At 42.5% G+C, this 20,397-nt stretch overlaps 1 protein-coding gene across 1 annotated transcript in view; it reads right to left on the reverse strand.

Annotated features, from left to right (window-relative positions):
• The window catches only part of TGFB2 (transforming growth factor beta 2), a 60,717-nt gene that overhangs the window by 11,212 nt on the left and 29,108 nt on the right, over window positions 1-20,397 (reverse strand). Inside the window, exon 2 of the mRNA XM_041477139.1 lies at window positions 11,616-11,779. Within this exon, the coding sequence (XP_041333073.1) occupies window positions 11,616-11,779 (164 nt within the window). The remainder of the gene's footprint in view (window positions 1-11,615; window positions 11,780-20,397) is intronic.

Genomic DNA, 20,397 nt, shown 5'->3' on the forward strand with positions numbered 1-20,397 from the left:
CCTCAAGCCTATATCCTCAATGAAAAACTTTTCTTTCACCATTTCCAATCCTTTCTTCCTACTAGATCAACTAATTTAGTTTCAAAAAAGAATAAAAGCCGTTTCTGTGCCTTGCAGCTTTTGCGCTTTTAAGCTTGTCTACTTCTTCCAACCGCACTGATTGGTCTTAGAAGAGATATTACCTTCACCTATAAACACCACCTCACCTTCAAGCTTAGCCCATCACAACCACATCAAACACTGTTATCAGAACTGCTGCTGCACAGCTTGTACCTGCAGGAGCTAAACGAAAGCCTTTGTGCAAAAGTTCTCAGTGCACTAAAAGTATTAACAGAAGGCAAGGGGAAAAAGGAAAATCCACAGAAGAGAAAGACAACTGAGTAAAACTTGCCCTTGAATCCTTTCTTACTTCCTTTGGCACCTTACCCAAACGCACCCTCTTAAAGAGGTAGAAAGAGTTTGGTCTGACTACAGGCCATGATGTGGAAGGCAAAGGTTTTCTGGTGGGGGAATCCTGTGCATCACCCACTGAATGCAGAGACACAGATCCCATCATTTGCATGAGCAGGAGACAGAGTTTCCACACAGGCAGTCCCACCTCCCTCGCTGAGGAGGGACACATCCCAACACCCACAGGTACAAGCAGCTGGTGATGCACAATGGCTGTGCACGAACGGCTGTGAGCATGTACACCTGCACATGCCTCAGAGACAGCTCAAAGCCAACAAACCTGGGTTCTGGACATGGGGATGTCTGTCCAGGGGTATCTGCTCACTTGATCTTGCTTCCACTGCCTGCTATGGTAAATGATTACACAGGGAACATAACGCACATGATCACATGCTGTGGGGATGAGCTGAATCGGAAGAAGTGTTACCATAAGGTGATCCACCAGACTTCTAGACCAGTATACAGAGTAATCTTCATTCAGTAGCAATGCCCTAAATTCTAAGAACAATTTCAGGTTTTTTTCTACCTAATTTTTGTATGTGATTCCTCCCTTTCACAGGAAAGCCACCAACGAAAACACTTAATCTTTTCTTGACCAGCGTCTTACACATTGCCTTCTACCTACCTTTTTCTATGCTCACTGCTAACCTACCTCTCATACACTTTTTTTTCAATTCTGAGGCTTTTTGAAAACACCTGGTGAAAAAATAATCTTACAAATACCCATGAGGAGTCTCTAGATATGACATGCATGCAGCTACTGCCAGCAGATTAAGGTGAAACAAACACATGAATAAATGAAAAATGCAGTTAATTGCAGGAAACAGCTCATGAAGAAGCCAAATGCAAACAAAGCATTCCTCTTTTTTATACAGCTCTTTACGTTTAGGAAACCCAGCCAGGGATCTTGGTGACGACAGCACTCACATGCCACCCTCATCAGGCCTGACAGATTTCTGGTATTTTACAAATCCTGTTGAAATATACTCTTCATTCTGCTCAGTCTTCTGGGGGAGAACTTATGCTTGGCTGGCAGGGATTTGTCTGTTCTCCTCTTCATCCATTAGAGGAGGCTGACCCATGGTGTTATCTTGAAAGCATATCCCAAATCACCACAACCAAGGCATTCAACAGTGAAAAATTTTAGTTTTGTCACAAACTGGTTTCAGAAGCATGAGGAGTTTCCAGAAAATACTGATTTGTAAATTACTTCTGTCACTTGTTATGCTTATTTTTCAGACTAAGTGGAAAGCATTAACAGATACATTTTTTAAAAATTTAAGTATCAAGTAGCTGAAATCTTGATTCAAATACTGGAGGAAGAAACTGTTTATTTATAGGCAAAAACATTTATACCCTCAGGAAACTATCACACGGTTCTGAGTATAAAAGTAAGGATAAAGATTATCTCAGTCTGTATTTTATAAACTGTAAAGTACACTGAGAACGCTACATAATTCATTATAACAAACAAAGCAGAATGGTTGCAAAATTAGCAGAAACATGACTTCCTTAAAGAATGGGGCACATCAGAAATTGACAAGAGCAGAGCAGCAGCACTTGGCATCAGTGTAATTAAACTGGTTCAAAAACAAACTCAGAAGAACTACTAAGCCCACGACTGTTAAAACAAACATAATTACTTTGCTCAAAGTTTCCTTTGCCTACTCCCCCGCTCATATATTTAGGCAGCTAAAGCAGGGGATAACTGAATCAACACATTAGTGTATGTATTCTAGACAATAACCACTGACAGCAGACACCAGAACAGCCTGTCTTCGTGACTCATTACACAGCTAAAAGGAAAAAATCTGACACGAAGGTGCACTGGTTCTTTCAAATAACTAGAGCCCCAGAACAGCAACTTGTTTAGTTCACTTTAGATTTGGTATTGTGGCCAACAACTACTTACACTCTTCTATTGTCACCACAATCAGATGCAGAAGAATGGGAAAATTACAATTAAGTATAACTTACAGTGGAATAGTTTTGGCTAATAAATTCACCACCTCCTCAGCAAGCAGACAAACAATAAAGTGAATGTGGTTCAGCAGTGATGACACACAGGCTGATACATCAATGACATACATCTGCTGCAGCCAAGAAAACCAAGAGCATTTTATAGCTGGGTTTGGGAATTATGGTCACCAACTCTTTGGAAGTATTTTTGGTGACTTAGTTTCTTAAAACAAGTTCATGAACGCTCCAAACATAGTAATAAGATCATATGGCCACTTTAAAATATCTATCCTATTGTATGCATTGCCTTAGAACTTGAAATGGTCACTGCTATCAGCCAGTGTAGGTTCTGCAGTCACTGAACAGCAGTAAATATGGCATTATCTTACAAAAACCTGCTATTAATCTGTCTTTCTATTCATTCTGGACAGTCTGATCTCCTCCCTTCAGATGCTGTTGGCCCCCTGGTAACTTCCTTCTTTCCTTCCATCCCTTCCCTTCTCTGTCATTTCAGACTCCTGTGATGTTCTTGTATTACAACACCTTGGCAGGCCCACTACTCTTTCTCTTATTTATCAGTCATTATCCATGATTTCCATTGGAACTTTACGGCCCTTTTAAAAATAATGGAAATAACCTGACATGTGCTTGTAAGCCTAAAGTAAATAAGCCCAAACAATGAGATCCAGTGGTAAATGAGGTGCTTATGCTGGTTAACATGAAAGCAAAGATAAGTTCAGCTATGCACACCACAGCTGAAAACTGCCATTTAGGATGACCTTTCCTGATCTAGAAGAAACTGCAGGGGACTCCAGCATAACTCTTTACACTGGAATGACCAGATTCCCAAGGTCTGCATACGCAGCTGCTGGGAGTGTCCAAATTCTTAGATACAATTCACCCTACTGAAAGATTCACACACTGCCTGGTTCCAGATTTCAAAGGTCTCCTCGGACAGCTCTCAGGGACTTCAGACAGCTCTTTCTGAAACTTGCAGTTAAAAAATGGCCATGCTAATTATCAATCCTTTCTCATTCCCTGGTTAAATCTGAGGCCTTTGATCCTATTTTGGACACAAGGTAAAGAAAATCCTTGATTTTGCTGCAAACCTCTCCAATTTACTACTCATTATATGTGAAAACATATGGTGTAAAGTGCAAAGCTTCCATACAGTACGTTTTGCCAGATAACTGGGAATCTACTGGCTATCAAAATCTTAGCTGCTTCTAAGTACAAGAGACCAGCTTTTTTAAAAAATGTCAGTGTGAGTTTTTAAGCTCTTCTTGTAGCCACTCCTGCAAAGGAGTGATTCAGACTCGGCCTTCAGTGCTATGGAGTTAAAAGGGCTTTACAGTCCCCCTGCTTATGAATGAAGTCTTTCCATTACTTACAGTGGTCTCCGAATCAGGCTCAAACTGAGGGCAGAATCTTTAGAGACTACTATATGAGATGCAGAGTTCCTGCCAAAATACCAAGAAAGGTATGGAGTGCTTGCCAAAGTTTCTAAAAAAACCCATAGGTCTCTGATCCATCTGCTCAGAACTTGCCAGACACGTTCTTCATGCAAACTTGCAAATAAAAAGAACATATTGCACACATAACCCAACTGCTTTTATATCTGGATGGGTTACAGCTGCAGAAGGATTCTCTTACAGTGCTGGCTGTTGCTCACTTAAAGGTAAAAGAAGGTGAAGTATGAGGCAGACAAAGAGATGAGCACTTAAGCAGGTCAGAAAGGGAGGGGAAGTCAAGTGTGTCACGGAATCACTGTGACTGACTCTGTTGCATCACCCTGTGGCGAGGGGATGAGCTCTGGGAAGAGAATGGATCCAGTGCAGGGATCTCCTCTCCATCTGTTCCCCAAGCAGGGCCTTCCTCCTGATACTGAAGATACATATGCAGTGTAAGTTGGGGACAGAGCCCTGAGGCTGTCCAGCCTGATTTACGTTTAAGCAGGCAGGAAGACTCTGTATTGTTTAAGCAATAAACAAGAATGGAGGGTCTAGGGTCCTTCTCCTGGAAGATTCTGAAATATTGAGGGCAATTTCCTGCCATTTGGGAGATTTTAAGATAGCTCCAAAGAAAGATTTTATATAAAATGAAGCAAAACAAAAAAATCCCCTAAACTTATCTAGCCTTTAGCTTTAACTTGCCAAAGGCACATTATGTTTTATTAAAGTATCAACAAAGAGGAGCCAAAGTCAACAGAAACAGAGTGGGTTCTCCTGTCTTCTAGCCAAATCTCCCAGATCCTGCAGGGTACTCCTGTGTTCATCTCCCATTTATGCACAGGTCTCCTAATCCCTTTTCTTTTCCTTGGTCCTGTCCCTGACAATCATACCTCATCTTCATGTGCATTTTACTACAATATTTTGGCAACTTTCTTGGCTAAGTGAGTATTTGGACACAGTACTTTCTCCAAGATGTCTTCTTCCACAAGTCCCTCCTCTTTCTTCCCTTCCTCTTGCCTGCCTTGTTCCTTAAAACTCACAGTTTTCCTTGTAGCTTTCTCTTCCCACCACCTACAGGTTTCCACACAAACCACTCCCATTGTCCTCCATTTTCTCCCATCACCCATTTTTCTTCAGGTAGGCTTCTCTCCAACAAAACGTCACATTGTTTCCTAAACCTCCCCAGAACAGGAACATCACTTTTCTCACTCCAAGAGACTCTTTAGCACATGGACATCAAACCAACCTATGTTCCTTAGCCCAGTGACTACCATGCCGAGCTGCTTGGCTCAAACTTGCCCATGTCCCAGTGTAATGTAGGCTTGGCTGCCCAAACAAACCCTAGCCCAAAGAACAGGAACCCAAACCTAGCTGTTGTTCTCAGACCCATGGCCTGCATTCCCACACCTCCAATAACGTACAGGCACCACAAATGGCAATACAGCCATCTGTGGCCTGCATTTCTACACAAGACAGTGTCCAGCTGGGAAATACACAAGGGCCCTTGCCAGGAGCTGATGGAAATATTATATATTCCTTCAAGTCTTCAGTAACTGCTCTATTCCTGACAAGAGGCAGATGCATCTGAGGTATGCTCCCAAATTACAGTGAAGATGATGCAGCCATAAATACTTCCCCTCACGCTCACAGAGTATTTGCCAAATGTACTCTAGGTATGGTCTCCAATGTACTGGCATCTTTTTGTAGGGCATACAGTATTTGGAACCAGAAAAGGAGGATTCTGGAAAAAGGAGAAAATAGCAATTAAACTGAAATATACTGCAAATTAACCTCCTCTGGTCCTGAGCTGCTGATGGGGGAAAGCAAAGGAGTTTGGTAGAGTAGAAGGTTATTACATCCACGCCTTATACTGGGTTTGGCACTTCAGAGAACACTGTACATTTGCCATTCAACTCATAACCCTTCAGAATGCAAGAGTCTGGTTTCAGGATAGCAATGCAAAAATGGTGAGATCCAAATGCACTACTTTAGATGTGGGTCACAGCAATGGTAGTCAATTATAACGTAGTGCCCCAGGTGATATCTGTTATACAGACATCCTGTACCAGCTCACAGCCACAAATCCCGCTTCACGGTATTTTCTTCTATGGCATTAGAGATGGCACTTTTTGGCAAGAAAAGAGAACAAGGCCCCTCTGGTCTTGATTATATGGAGATCAGCCTGAAGGATCTCTGTTGCACTCAGTGTAAACTGCCTCAGATTTGCACTGCGGAGATTTGGCCCAAATCTATAGTAGCTCACTCTAAATGTATTCCCCAACTGAAAAACAAGACAAAACACTGTCTGAATTGAAAGTATTTGAACAACGAACTATGGTTTAAATCTAAATCTGACTCATAATGGGGTAGTATGTTCCACAGCATCTTCCACTCATACCTCCAAGCAGGGAGAGAGGCCCTGGAGGAAGTGTGGGCTACCACAGCTTAGAGGACTTCCTAGACCCCAAGCAAGCTCCACAGGAGCTCTTGACATGGACTGGGCCCTCTCCAACATGGAAAGCCCAAAAGTCTTCTCCTGTTTGCTTCAAATTCTTCACTGCAATATGATGTGTCCCCCCCAGCTCTAACCTGGCACTGTTCATTTGCCCCCACCCTTGCTATGATATGTCCTGTGGATACATCCCTCCCATCCACAGCCTCTCAGGTAATCCCACCCACAGCAGCCTCAGATAATGACGACAGTAAAAACAGTGCTTCAGCTGCACTTCTTCTGATGCTTTATGATGTGTTAACAAAAATGGCACTGCTTCCACAGGAAGTAATTATTACTTGTTATTGTTTGACTGCCTCTATATAATAAAAATACCTTAAACCCAACACCACAGCACTCTCTGAAGGATGTCTTTTCACCCTGTAAGGATCTACTAGTTCTGCTTTGCAGTGGTGCCTATCTGTTTTTTGGAATACTTATCCATAAAAGACAAGGCTGCTTTTGAAGTGTGCAGGGCCTTTATTCATAAATACAGAAGCACCTTAATAAAAGAAAGATGTGATGAAGTCTTCAAAGCAGGCAAGAAAACTGATGAACAAAGACATTCCCATAACAACTGAGCTTTATCTGATGAAATTCCAATAAAGCCTGCATTTGGCATAAATCTTTAAAAACATAGCAAAGGCCACTGGAGGATGCTAAAACTTGTTTATTTAATATTATTCCTCCTCCCTTCCCCAAAAGCACTTTATCCTCTTAATATTTTCTGAAGTCTTGGTGCACGCTGGGAAGTGCATTGAGTGAGCATGGTGCGGTGGAAGGACGGGAGAAGCGCGCCTTGTCCGAGGTCATGCTGCTTCCTTCCGTCCCTTCAGCTTCCCACTCTCCAACGTGCTGATGATCAGCAGTATAACCTTCAGATTAAGCCTCCCTTTTGGGCAGAAGAAACAACAGAAAAGGTAGTGCTGCTGAAGAATTTAATTCTCTGCGGCTTCACTTAATCAGAGCCAAGAAGAGATAGTAGCTTTCATATCAGCCTTATAAAAGTAACTTAATTCCTATTTCAGTGAGTTTCATTATTTTCCATCCTAAGACTACTTAGCATGTGCACTGTACTTCCCATCTGTGCAGGAACACACAGATGTGACTGAGTAATCCTTAAATATCAAGAGAAGTATTCTGGGTAAAAGCAGACATTTTCTGCACGCAGGGATTACTACTTGCCCATTGACTTTGTGGATGCAGACAGCGCACCTCCCTGAGAATTAATCTCTAGGATTTACTGCCTGGAGAAACCCAGATGGCAGAAAACCTGGCAGGCAGAGTCATAACCACTCAGTCCCAGCATAAATACAACAGGGTGCTCTCTGCTCCAGTTCAGGCTCTGAGGTAGGAACAGGGTCCTGCTGCTTCTGCTGCAGCACCAGGGGCTGGGAACAAGGGGCCACAGCCCTGGCTCACCATGCCAAGCAGCCCCAGACTGCCTTCCCAGAGTCAGTGCAAACAACGGCTGCAGGAAAACACAAAGTCCCTTTCTGATGTGGTTTGGAAAAGGGAGCCAAGTACAGCCTGAAGAAAGCTAAGCTGAAAAGGTGCAGTTTTGCATTTCTTCTTTCATTTTAAGGGGTAGATCTGTAAGGTCAGAGGACCACACAAAAAAAGAAACAGGCAGAGAAACAAAATATTTATATTCTGCTTGCTTGTTTTTCAATTTACCCTGCACATCTGTCTCTAGCTGCTCCTAAAGTAGTTCTTTAGAATAACGTCGTCCCTTCTGCATCAGTGGTATGTATGTATGCTACTACTAAACTGCCACTGGACTAAATTAGACAGCTCTTGGAGGGCAACTAGAAGATGTGCACATGTTCAGGGACTATCTCAGTGAACCACAAGAGAGCTCTAATTCTCCCAGAAGGCTTCTGCCCCTCTTCTCCTGAGGAAGACAAGGGGACAAAGGAACAACCATTCCTTGAAACTGCAGGTATGAGAGGAATTTCAAAAACCCTCATCAAGAAGAACTCCACAACAAAGCGAAACACTAGACAATCTGAAATTTGGTTGGAGGAGGAAAAAAAAACCCTAATAATTAAATGTTGCTTATGCATATTGAAAAACCACACTGTTCCTTCTGGGCACAACAGCCCTGGCAAGCCCAGCATGTGTGTCACAAGACAGGAAGCAAAGCTCATGCATAGAGGAGGAACGGCAGCTGCTCATGCCAACTCCACCGGCAATCTCCTCTGCAGGGCTCAGCCTCCATGCATGGCTTTTCATGCTGGAGTCAGAGATCTGACTAAGTCTCCAGTCCTTACAGAATATAGTTGCCTCTCCCACTTCCACTGAAATGAGGATCTTCCTGACTCTCCCCTTTTACCTCCCATGCTTGTATCATATTCACCACTAGACAACTCTATCTGCATTCTCAGTACATTAATACACAGCCCTGAAGCTCCTCCAGCACCACTGGGGCACCAATGCCTCCTATCTGTACCTCTTCCCCTTCATCTGCAGAGATTTTCTTCTTTCTAATCTCTAGAATTCATATAATAACTTTCAGAATGCTTTCTATAGCACTGTTCTATAATACACCACAGAATCATCGAATAGCTCAAGTTGGAAGGGACCCAAAAGCATCTTGGTCCCTTGTCTCCAATTTCTCCCTGGTTTTGCTTTTTCTACTAAACACTGCATCCTAACCTCATGTGCTGTGATGGAGATCAGTTGCAGCAATATTTAGGGACGCTCATGCTCCTGGCAGAAGAACTCCTGCCAAGGAACTCATGCAGTTCAGACTGCCCACCACAGAGCTGTAATACCCCTGTACAAGGTTTTAGGAAGAACTACATAAAAGATTGCAAGAACCAAACATGATCAAAGGGAAATGATCCAGAGACAGCTTGCCTCTCTACAAGCAAAGGAACAAAGTAAAATGCCTAAAATATGCCTGGCACAAACACACAGGGCATGCTGCCTTTGGCTTGCCTGTTACTTGGTGGAGAAAAGATCTAATCCTACAATAACCTGCACTCATTACTCACCTAACACTTCACTTAGTTTGCTCCACCCAGCCTAGAAAAGAAACTGCCTTACTCACCAGCCATGTATTTATCCAGGGACCCAAGTACCTGTCCTGGATGCAGGTGTCAGTCATTTCCATGGGCACAGGCTTGCTGGAGTCAGGCTCTTTCAAGTAAGCCCCAGCTGTTTCTCATCACAAGGCAAAATCCCAGCCAAGCAAAGGCCCTTTCTTCCATACCTCTGCTGAACTCTTTGTGTCCCATGTTCCTCAAACACAGAAAGGCAATGAACTGAGCTCAGGCAACCACAGCTGTATTCTTTTAGCTCTTGTTAGCTGACTAACAGCTCTCAAAAGTAGAACAGAAAGCCCAGAGATGCTATCAACTCCTTTTAGGGTGTCTGAGCAATGAGGCCAAGCCAGCATATACAATTGTTTCAGCAGGCTGCTGTGGCAGCATCCCTGGGACTCATAGCATATTTCTCTGGGATGGCTGCTCTACACAGGCAACACCAGTGATTCTCAACAGAGGTTCTTAGCTTTCCCTTTTAACAAATAACGTATTATTTGCTCAGCTTTTCTGCCATCCTGTTCTTAGAAGGTCGCAGCTGCCACCTGTGGACCTGAACCACAATCAAATGGAAATTAAGCTTTTCCTACATTTAAACAACATCTAAACAGAACAATGCACTTTTCCTGCTGTCAGCCTCCATGACTAGCTTCTACTGTTACAGTGAGCCTGTGAACCCAAAGTGTCCCCTCTCTCTGCTTCCAGTTTGGCTTCCACTTGACCAGACCAGGCAGGAAAAGGTGAACATTCAAAGTGAGGGAGAAGACTCAAATTTGCACCCACTGGATCCGAGCTGGACTCCAAAGTGCTGCAAGCCCAGGACAGTGCTCAAGCACAGCTAATGCAGGCACCAAGAACAGAGCTAAAGAGGGTCTCCATATACTTTTACAAGGTGGTATTCTATCCATCAGGGTTTTCAGCAGAACATGTCACAGGTTGCTGGAACAACCGCAAGTTTTACTCAGTATAAAACTTCTGGGAGATGAGCCCCTTTTCGTTGTTGTGTTTCTCAGTGAGGAGAACTATGCTTCAGATGAAATATGCTCTAGACAGTATTTGCAGAAATGCACAGACTCTATGTTAAATGAGGTTAAAGGCTCCAAAGTCCTTAAAGATTAAATGACATAAATCTTGTCAACACTCAGGAGTAACTCATGGGGCATTTTCTTACTCACTCCACAATCCCTGAATTCAGTTTTAATTCCATTTCTACAAGGAAGTCTTAAAAAGCTTCTCCTGAACATGGGCCAGAGAGAAGGAATTTGACCTCTATATAAACTACAGTTCAGGCCAGGTGTTGGGAGACAGATATCCTGGGAATAACTTTTTTGATGCCTTGTTCTCTTTTTTTTGTATGCTATGAAACATAGAATCACAGAATCACAGAGTCGTTAAGGTTGGAAAAGACCTCCAAGATCATAGAGTCCAAGCCTTGACCAAACACCACCATGACAACTGGACCATGGCACTAAGTGCTATGTCCAGTCATTTCTTGAACTCTTCCAGACATGGTGACTCCACCACCTCCCTGGGCAGCCTGTTCCAATACTTGACAACCCTTTCAGTGAAGGAATTCTTCCTGATGTCCAATCTGAACCTCCCATGCTGCAGCTCGACCCCATTTCCTCTTGTCCTGTTGCTGGCTGCACAGGAGAAACCAATCCCCACCTGGCTACACCCTTCTTTCAGGGAGTTGTAGAGTGATAAGGTCACTCCTGAGCCTCCTTTTCTCCAGGCCAAACACCCCCAGATCCCCCAGCCACTCCTCATAAGACTCTCTAAATCCTTGCCCAGCTCTTTTGACCTTCTCTGGACATGTTCCAGCACCTCAATGTCTTTCTTGCAGTGAGGTGTCCAAAACTGGACCCAGGATTTGAGGTTCGACCTCACCAGGGCTGGATAGAGAGGGAAAATCACTGTCCTGGTCCTGCTGGCCACACTATTGCTGATACAAGCCAGGATGTCATTGGCCTTCTGGGCCACCTGGGCACACTGCTGGCTCAAAACTCTGGAGTCCTGAGGCTTAACTGCTAGAAAAATTTTGCACATTACAGCTTCACATGATTTTGAGTGAAGTCCTTTCCAGGGTAGGCATTGAAGTAAGAGGCTGCTTTGCAGAGAGGGGACCCAACTGCTCACTGCCACGGTTTGTTCTGCCTGCTGGATGGGTTTGCAGCAGCAAGGCGGGGAGCTGAGGTGTGGGAGGTTCCTCCATACCTGGTAGAGCTCTATCCGCTGCTCCGAGACGCGGGCCTTGGTGTTCTGCAGGCGGAAGACCCTGAACTCAGCCTTCACCAAGTTGGAGGCGTTCTTCTCCATTGCCGAGACGTCAAACCTGACAATTCGGAAGTAAAGGCTGTAATAGCTCGGCAGGATGGTGTCTGCAAGAGAGCGGTGGGATTTTATTACTTGGTGATAAAATATACTCTGTCTTCAAACATTTTAATACAGGACAGCCTCAGACAGGGAAATACCTGAAGCATGGTTCATGGTTTCCAATGGTCAATTTAGTACTATTAACAATTTAATAAAAATTAAGAAAATCTACCCCACGTGTTTTTTACAACATTTTATTTTGTTTTTTATTAACAGAGATTAACAACTACTTTCAACTCTATTTCAGGTCATGCATTTAAACCTCCCCTCTTTCAACCTACTAGTGGAAAATCCTGAATACTTATGAACTGAGAAAAAAATATAGCAGTTGGTACATGGTAAATGCCTTCAGTCTTACAAAGAGTTCACAGGGATCTGCTAAGACAACAAATAACAGCAGCTCATCTGATCTATATGTTTTCTGAAAACCACTTCCCCTCAGAATATGGAGCATGAATTAGCCATGATTTTATTAGATTAGATAAATAGATTAGTTTTTATTCCATACCTAGTTATTAAAGGATATTTTTGGAACAAAATAGTCATTCTGACTATAGTGATGAGGGCTGGAAGAGAAGAGGAAGGAAAAACAAGGGGAAAAGTCAAGAAGACAGTAGACACTATTAACAGGATTACATGAATTTTGACCCCTTGGAAGCAGTAAAAGACATAAACTTACTATAAACTTGGTAAAAGCAGAAAAAAACCCCAGAAAAACAGGTTCAAGTCTTCAACAGCAGTGTCAGACATCTCAGTTTAGGTTTCAAAACAGTGTTTCTCCTTCCCAATGGTAAACCCTGACTAAGGGTAAGCAGCAAGGCAGTTTTGCACAAACCAGGTAACCCTAAGTGATTCAGTCATCATCTGATGGTCTGATGATCTGAGGCCCTTCCACACTGTCCAGAGCAGCAGCACCAGGAGAAGTTTGCCTGCAGCACTCCTGCCTGATACTCAAACTCATTAAGAGAAGAGACAGGGGAAGAGAGTGGAAGGAGACAAGCTCACATTCCTCAGAGAGGAGATGAAATTACTTTAAGGCCTGATAAAAATCTCAGTTCAAATGAAGGAACAGTTTCTTCTTTTCTTACAGTGTGAAAACTGAAAGTGGATAAGTTAGAAAAAAAAAAAGAAAAAGGAAAATTGTATTTGGGGCGTGGAGAGGCATTTTCAGCTGAGGAAGCACAAGTGTTCTTACAGTTACACGTTTAATAACCCACCTGTTGTGGCTCTTTGAGTAAGTTCAAACTGACTACTTAATAAATGTAGCTATGAGAAAATATTTGATGATAAAGAAATAATCTCAGCCTCAACTGCAGATGCATTTTAAGTGAGAGATGACAAGTTCTTAAAGCACTTCAAAAAAATCTTCTGAAATGAGTACTTCCCAAAGCAGACCCTCAGTATGATCAAACAGGTACAACTATGAAGAGGAAACTCCAGACTTCCTTATGGTTCCACTTAATTAATTAAAAAAAAAAAAAAAAAAGAAAATAAAAAAAAAAAAATTCTCAGATTTTCACATCTGCAGTGCTTGAAAATAACCCCCCAGGCATCATAATCACTATTCTTGGCTACTATGCTCATTGACAGGAAACTGCCACAATCTCACAGTGAGAACTCAAAGGCAAACGGATGCAAATTACTCCTACACCAAAGCTGCTCCTCTCTGCCATCAGCAACACATCAGTGCCAGAGTCTCTCAAAATACCAAAGACATTCTGAGAAACACTTAACTGTATGCCACTATGACCTTGATACATTTTGCAAATTCTTATAAAAGCTACTTGGTTCGGAAATTACATCCTCCTTTAAGAGAGAAATAGTATCTTCAGTTTACTTTTCCTGCTGTAGGAAACTCCGAGACTACTACTTGCTTTTCAGCCAAACCTAATCCTACTAGGAATATAATTTGGCATAATAATATGTATATATAAGATTGATGCTTCCAGGATGAGTTGTAAGTTGTCCTTCCCTGTCATTTGTTTGAGGGATCAACCAACCATTTTGTTCACTGTGGACAAGCCAAACTAGCAGCCAGTCACTTGCCCTGGCACAGACAAATGCTGTCCATCTTGACTTTATTTTAGATTGAAAAGCCCTATTTAACTGTCAGCTTGGTTTATATTTAGCTTCTTATTCCTAGAACCTTCTTGTGCTGTATTTGTAGGACTTCTTTCCAGTTTCTTTGTTTTAGATACTGTATATTACAAATCTCTGAATATGTATCTGAGTGGATATTCCTGAGCAATTCCTGCATTTACATTTTTTCTCTCTTTCATATATAAGGAAGACAGAGAATGAATACTCTTTCAGTGTGCCTGTTTTTGTGTTGGCATATGTGCATCTGTATACATTGCAAACAAGTATTTACCTTCCACTGGAAGGCAGGCATGGGACACCCTCTATGAATAAGCAGGAATTCTGGTCTTACAGAAGTTTCATCTCTCTTGTAAGATAGTTTTACATCTTTATATATAAAACCTCACATAAGAAATTTGATTTCTTTACTCTATCATTCATAACAGTATCCACAGCAAGTCAACTGAGGAAAAGGCATTATTCATGGAATGGCTGACTGCACAATTGGGGTTTATGTGAAAATTAATCAACATGAAGACTGAGAAATGAGACTTGCAACTCTCTTTAAAGGAACGCTAAGAACCCCAGAGAGTCTACAGGCTTTTTGATTAGCCTTTAAGTGATCTCAGATGCTGCATTTTATCTCTCTTTGTGACTCCACCTTAACCTGACAGTTTTATCAATTCACATTCACTTGGATACCTCTGCACTCCCCTCTGGTTTTGGCCCCACGACTCCAGCAGACACCAGGATGACTCTGACCAAGCTAGTCTGCAATCACAGTTACCCTGCTGCAGACTAGACCCCTGAAGTATTCTTTGAACTATTATCATTAATGAGTGGAATTAAATCAATATATTTCCTGTAGCTAGGAAAACATAGACTTCTTTTGTTTTGGTGGGAGAGAGAATAGTAAACGCAATGAAAGGTTCCATTTTTGTCGTTTTAAAATTACTCATTAAATCAGCCCTCAAAAAAACCTGAAGACTTCCAGCTGTAATAATCACAATCACCACAGCTGAGATGAGTTACACAACACAGCTGGAGAAGGTGAAGGCAGCATCCATCCTCCTCCTCCCTTTAGGCTGCTAAACACCGAGCATCACAAGTTTACTCTTTTTTAGTCTTTTTTTTTTTTCTGTCTTGAACAAGCTGAAACTTCATCAGCTGCTTTACATGGGACAGTCCAAACTGCCAGGTTAAAATGTACTCTGGTATGTAAGTGATTAAATGCATAAGGACACTGTGGTTTCTGTGCCTCTTACAGACTTTGTTCAATATCCAGCATCCTCCAGGCTTCTGTGCCAGCAGCCTGGACAGAAAGCAGCCCTGCTCTGACAAAGCCGAAAAGCACCAATGGGAGGGGTGCAGGAGACCCATCCCAACATAGACTGCAGTGTCGCTCCAGGCTGGAACACTGTCAATGGGAGAGACTGGACACATTCTCTGACCAATTATCCAAAACAGCACACAGGCCCCCAGCAGCACCTGGGAGGAGAGCAAGGTGCAGTCAAGCACCCTGACCCTGAAAGCAGGGATAGGAAGTTTGTTTCACACTGAAGATATTCCCCAAACCAGGAATAACCTGCATAAAAGGATGACACTTCTGCCTTTCGCAGTTGTGTTTGATGAACTGAGCCCTGCATTTCCACAGCTCTCCTCACAAGTACTGCATGTACTGACATTTCAGGAGAAACAAAACACTCTGTTTGACACAGCTCTTCTGAGAGCTGAGCTTTCATTCTGGCGAGGAAAAAGACCTAAATTTAATTGTATCCAAATGAGGGGTTTTTTTCCCCTCTGAATTTTCATTTCTGCTATTGAAACAAAAAGAAATCAATTACATGTACAGCCCAAGTTAGGAAATGTAAACAACTTTTCTTTTCTTGTTGGAAGAGGCCAGACAGGCCGCCTTCACACATACACCCACACTGGAAAGGCTGAGAGCTTCAATCCAATCCTTCCATCAAGGGCTTGTAATAAATGCTCCAAAGATTTATTTTTATTCCCTTTTGTGTTTATTGAACTTTGGAGGGTTTCTTTTTCTTTTCTTTCTGGTGCTTTGCCCATTCTTTATTATGGCAGCTACAAAACACGGAGTGCCCTTTTCTTCTCGCTCTCTTTTTTTTCCCCCCTCCTCATCTTTCTAACTGCAGTACATGAATGACTGTGTAGTAGGTTTTGAAACAGCACATGCAAATATTTATAAGAGTAGCTTGATTGTTATAAAATTCAGTTGTTATGCTTTCCATGCTCTGGCAAGCTTCCCTAACCTCTCCAACTATTAGGACCATTTAGGCTGTTTAGATTTCAGCTCACTGATAGCGAATTCAATGGTTTTTTCCTGATGAGCAGCATAACGTGACATTGTTTCTCCCTCCGTGTGAATTTCTCTCTCTGCTCAGCTTTGGGGTCCTTGCCAGGAGCTGGGTCAGGCTGCCTCCAAAGACATACAGACACAGTAAGTGAAGCAGCATGTGCTGGAAGGATGAACATCTTGTCAGCTGTGACAGCACATCTTTCCAGCAGGATCCCATCCTTCCTGTCAGGCACACTTCAGTCACAAATTCTGTCCTCTTTTCCAGGGAAAGTCTCTCCAAGAAATTAGAAGCTTGTTTAATGCATCTGCGCTCCCAAAGCCCATAATAATCACTCTGCTCATCCCTCCTGATGCTGATGTAACTGCAAAATCCTGCTGGAAACTGCCTCTCTGCAATCAAAGGGGACCAAATAATGGAAGCCACAGGTCATATCCAGGAATTGGGACTGGCCCTCAAGGGTAAATCAGTCATACATCATCTTCGCATTAGCTCTGAACCTCTGTCCCACTATGACATTAAGCTATGAGCACATCCATTAACTGATCAGTGCTCTCGGATGGAACACTCGTGCCACTCTTCCTCAGGCATCACTTCCGGGTTCTTGCAGCACGGCCTCGAAGTCAGCACAGCACAGCAGTAGTGTAAGAGACTTACTCCAATATTCCAGTTTTTATCTACCAAGTTGTCTCTGAGGTATTACCTTTATCTGCCATCAACCATTTCCTAGTGAGGAGGGACTGTACACTGAAAGTCAGGAAAAAACCCACTGGGAACACAGTAGGCTGAGAAAGAATAACTACATAATTACCAGATTTTGTGACACATTTTTCAATAGCAAGTTGAACCACTTGCTATTCCTCTTCTGAAACACATTTAAGATCTATGACAATATATGAAAAGTAAACAATCCCAGGATATAACAGGTTGAAAAAGAGGCACAATGAGGCAAAGAGGGAATTTGGAGGACACATTTATGAAATTATGTGCTCCTTACTTAGAATCTGAGAAGAGCCTTCTGGTTCTGCTGCTACTTCCTCACTGCTTCACCAAGCGTGAATCAAAAGATAACTAGACAAAGCAATGACTTCAACAGCAAACAGGTCTGATAGCCTGGTTTCCAGTTACCCGAATAATTCATTCCCTCAAGGTACTCCTATTGCTCTGGAGTTTGATGGACTCTGACAACACTTTTACATAATTGTCTTCTGTAGTTTTAAATTCTGTGATGGTGAAAAACATCCTGCAGTCTCTGGGTCAAAATGCAACTGGCATAGTAAGGATTCTGAGACATTGTAATTATCCCCTGAAGAATCACAGGATTAAGTTTAGGTTTAAAGTTCTCGCAAAGACAAGAAGCAAAATAAACTCAAGTAATTGTTAGCGTTGTAGCAAAGCTGCTTCATAGAATTCTTGTACAAAACAGGTTTAAGTCCTGGCTTTGTGGGTCACCATAAAGATGCAAAGAGGAGGGCATCTTATTACATGGTCCCTTAATTTCTGTCACTTCATCCCTATTAGCATATTGGAGCTGGATGTGAGTCTTACAGTGGGCAAAAACCTTGCCTAGAAAAGCTACCATTGCTGTTTTGCTGTTTTAAGGCTGTAACAATTCAACATATTTTAATCTTTTTTTTTTTTTTTTTCTAATTGTTCTCCCTGGGCTGGGTCAAATCATGTTGCAAGTTTAACCTTAACTGTGTTTAAATGCTGCAGCTGAAACTGACTGCTTTGGATGTTAATTTGGTATGCAGACCATTGTAAGAAGAGCTGTAATTTTGCTGTATCACTGAATTGTCTGATTTAAGTGAATCTTATCAACCAGAAAGCCCTCATTGAGATCATTCTTTCCACTGGACCTTCTCTCTCTGCCACACTTTCACAGTTATTTTCAAGCTACTAGTCTTTGTACACTCAGTCCAGAACAGCATTTAGCATGAAAAAATCCATACTACTCACACCAGCCAGAAAGAAGGAAGAGAAAATATATTTTCTGAACAATCAGTGATGGCTTCTTCTCTCCTCCCTCTCTTATGGGTTCCATAAGGAAATAAAAAACCAGGCCAACATCACACACATTTGTTTACCTCCTATGAGGTGCAACACCAAGAGTCTGGACTACAGCAGATGCCCCAAATGGAACCCTTTTGGAAAATGTTCCCAGCTATTCCATCACCCAAAAGGCAAAGGAGAGTCAAATTTAAAACCAAAGAGAAAAGCTCCAGCTTTTGCAGGAGCATTCTGCTGTATCTGAGATGACCAAAAGCATCAGACAAAGTCTCTAGAATCCTGTGAATTACAGGCAGGTACTGCTGCCTCACACACACCTGCTGCAGGGGAGGGAGAGTTCAGGTGGGTGCAGCCTGCCACAGATAAAAACTTCTCCCCCATCACTGCTCATTGCAGGGAAGATTAGAAAATCTGAATATGTTTCAGCAATGGGAGAAAAATACTTAAGGAAAACACACATAGTCCTTCTAGACAAGCTATACAATTTACTTTGGAGGAAATCAGTTGTTTGTGTGGGATGTCTGGAGCAAAAAGGTGACACCTGTGGAACACACAGGAAGACACCTGGAACTAAGGGCGACAGACTGCACGTATGAGTTTACATGTTCGGATGTATGGTAAGGTAAACCAGCACAGAAATTGTAAAAGACTTATAACTACTTCAGCACCACAGAGCAGTCCTGAGGCAAGTACAAGACACAATCCTGGTCCTTTACAAAAATCTCCTGTTCTGAGAGTGTGTTCTGTTGAGTGAATTCCTTTAGGAAAATTCACTTTACTTCCACAACTGTGAAGAAAGCAAAGGCTGCCCAGAAGACCACTTCTGCTATAAACCAAAATTCTCTGAGCATTAACTTCTAGAAGAATCTGACACTGAGCCTCTCGAATCAACTGTGTGGATCCAAACTTCTGAAGCTGGAGGAGAATCAAAAGCTTGTTGAAATCACTGAAACCTCTGGCTAAGATGAAAGCGGAAACTGTCTGGTCCCTCTTAGGAACACAAAACCAGAACTCCAACCCAGGCATATTTGGTGTGACCACTCCCAAATACTCCCATTTCTTAAAAAGGAGCATGGAATCCCTCCTAGGGACAGACCCTCTGGACACAAAGTAGCACACATAGTACTGTCCCAGGCCTGGTATTTCTTTTCCCTGTTTCCAAAAGCTGGAGTAGATGGGAATGGGTAAACCAGCACCTCACGTGACAACACCTGCACAATGCTCAACAAACACTTTCTGCCCCTGCCTTCAATCCACTGCTTGAATGTGAATTTCCTGAAGAGAAATTCCACCATGTGAACTCACCAGACCTTGCCCTCTCTGCCTGCCTTCAAAGCTTTCCAGGTTGTTGGCTTGTTTTCCCTTGTCCATGCTGAAACACAGGAGCTGGGTAATGTGAACAACACTGAAATATCACGAGTGTTGTTCTCAGGTCTAAATTTTGAGCCATTTGAACAATGCTTAATTGGGGTAACTTAATTATTTGGGATTATTCTGGAGAGTAGCAAATGCTGAGTTTTCCACTCCAGACCATCTTTCAAACATATCAAACCTCCAGGCAGTTTAGGAAGTCTGAAAGGTCTGACCTCAATTCTCCTCTTCTCAAAGTCCTCTTTACACATCACCTGCCATGCAAAACAGTCAGAGAGGGAATGTAAACACAAACCTTACCGCTATCTTTGTTTCTCAACAAAGAAGTCTTAATCTCGTGGCAGGTTAAAACACATGGGGTAAAAGTACAGCAAAACCACTCGCTCTCTCACACATAAACCCCTTCTAATCTCACTGCTGTGTTTGCAACACTGCAATTTTCATAGTGAGACAGAAAAACACATCTTCAGATGTGTCCCTCACTCCTGCACTGAGTGCCAGCACAGCAAGCCCATGAACATTCCCAGGAGAAGCTGCTCCTTTTCTGCAGGGAAGGTGCATGACAAGCAAACAGGAAAGCTGCTGCGTCTGTCAACAGGCATTAGAAAAAATTACAAAGATGCCAAAGCCTCTCCAAAACCTGAGTAAAGTTTTGGTCCCAGTGAAACAAACATTCCCAACACTTTCAAAAGGGCCAGGAATTTACCCCTGCAACTGCAAGCACAGAAAAGATTTTCAGCACAAGGAAACTGTCTCCAGCCTCTCTGTGAATTTATCTGCCAACAAAAGGCCCTTCAGCTTTCAGCAGTTACTTTGTGAACATTCAGGGAAGAAGAACTCCTTTC

The sequence above is a fragment of the Pyrgilauda ruficollis genome, unplaced genomic scaffold, assembly GCF_017590135.1.
Source record: "Pyrgilauda ruficollis isolate IOZ18807 unplaced genomic scaffold, ASM1759013v1 scaffold4, whole genome shotgun sequence".
Taxonomy (NCBI): domain Eukaryota; kingdom Metazoa; phylum Chordata; class Aves; order Passeriformes; family Passeridae; genus Pyrgilauda; species Pyrgilauda ruficollis.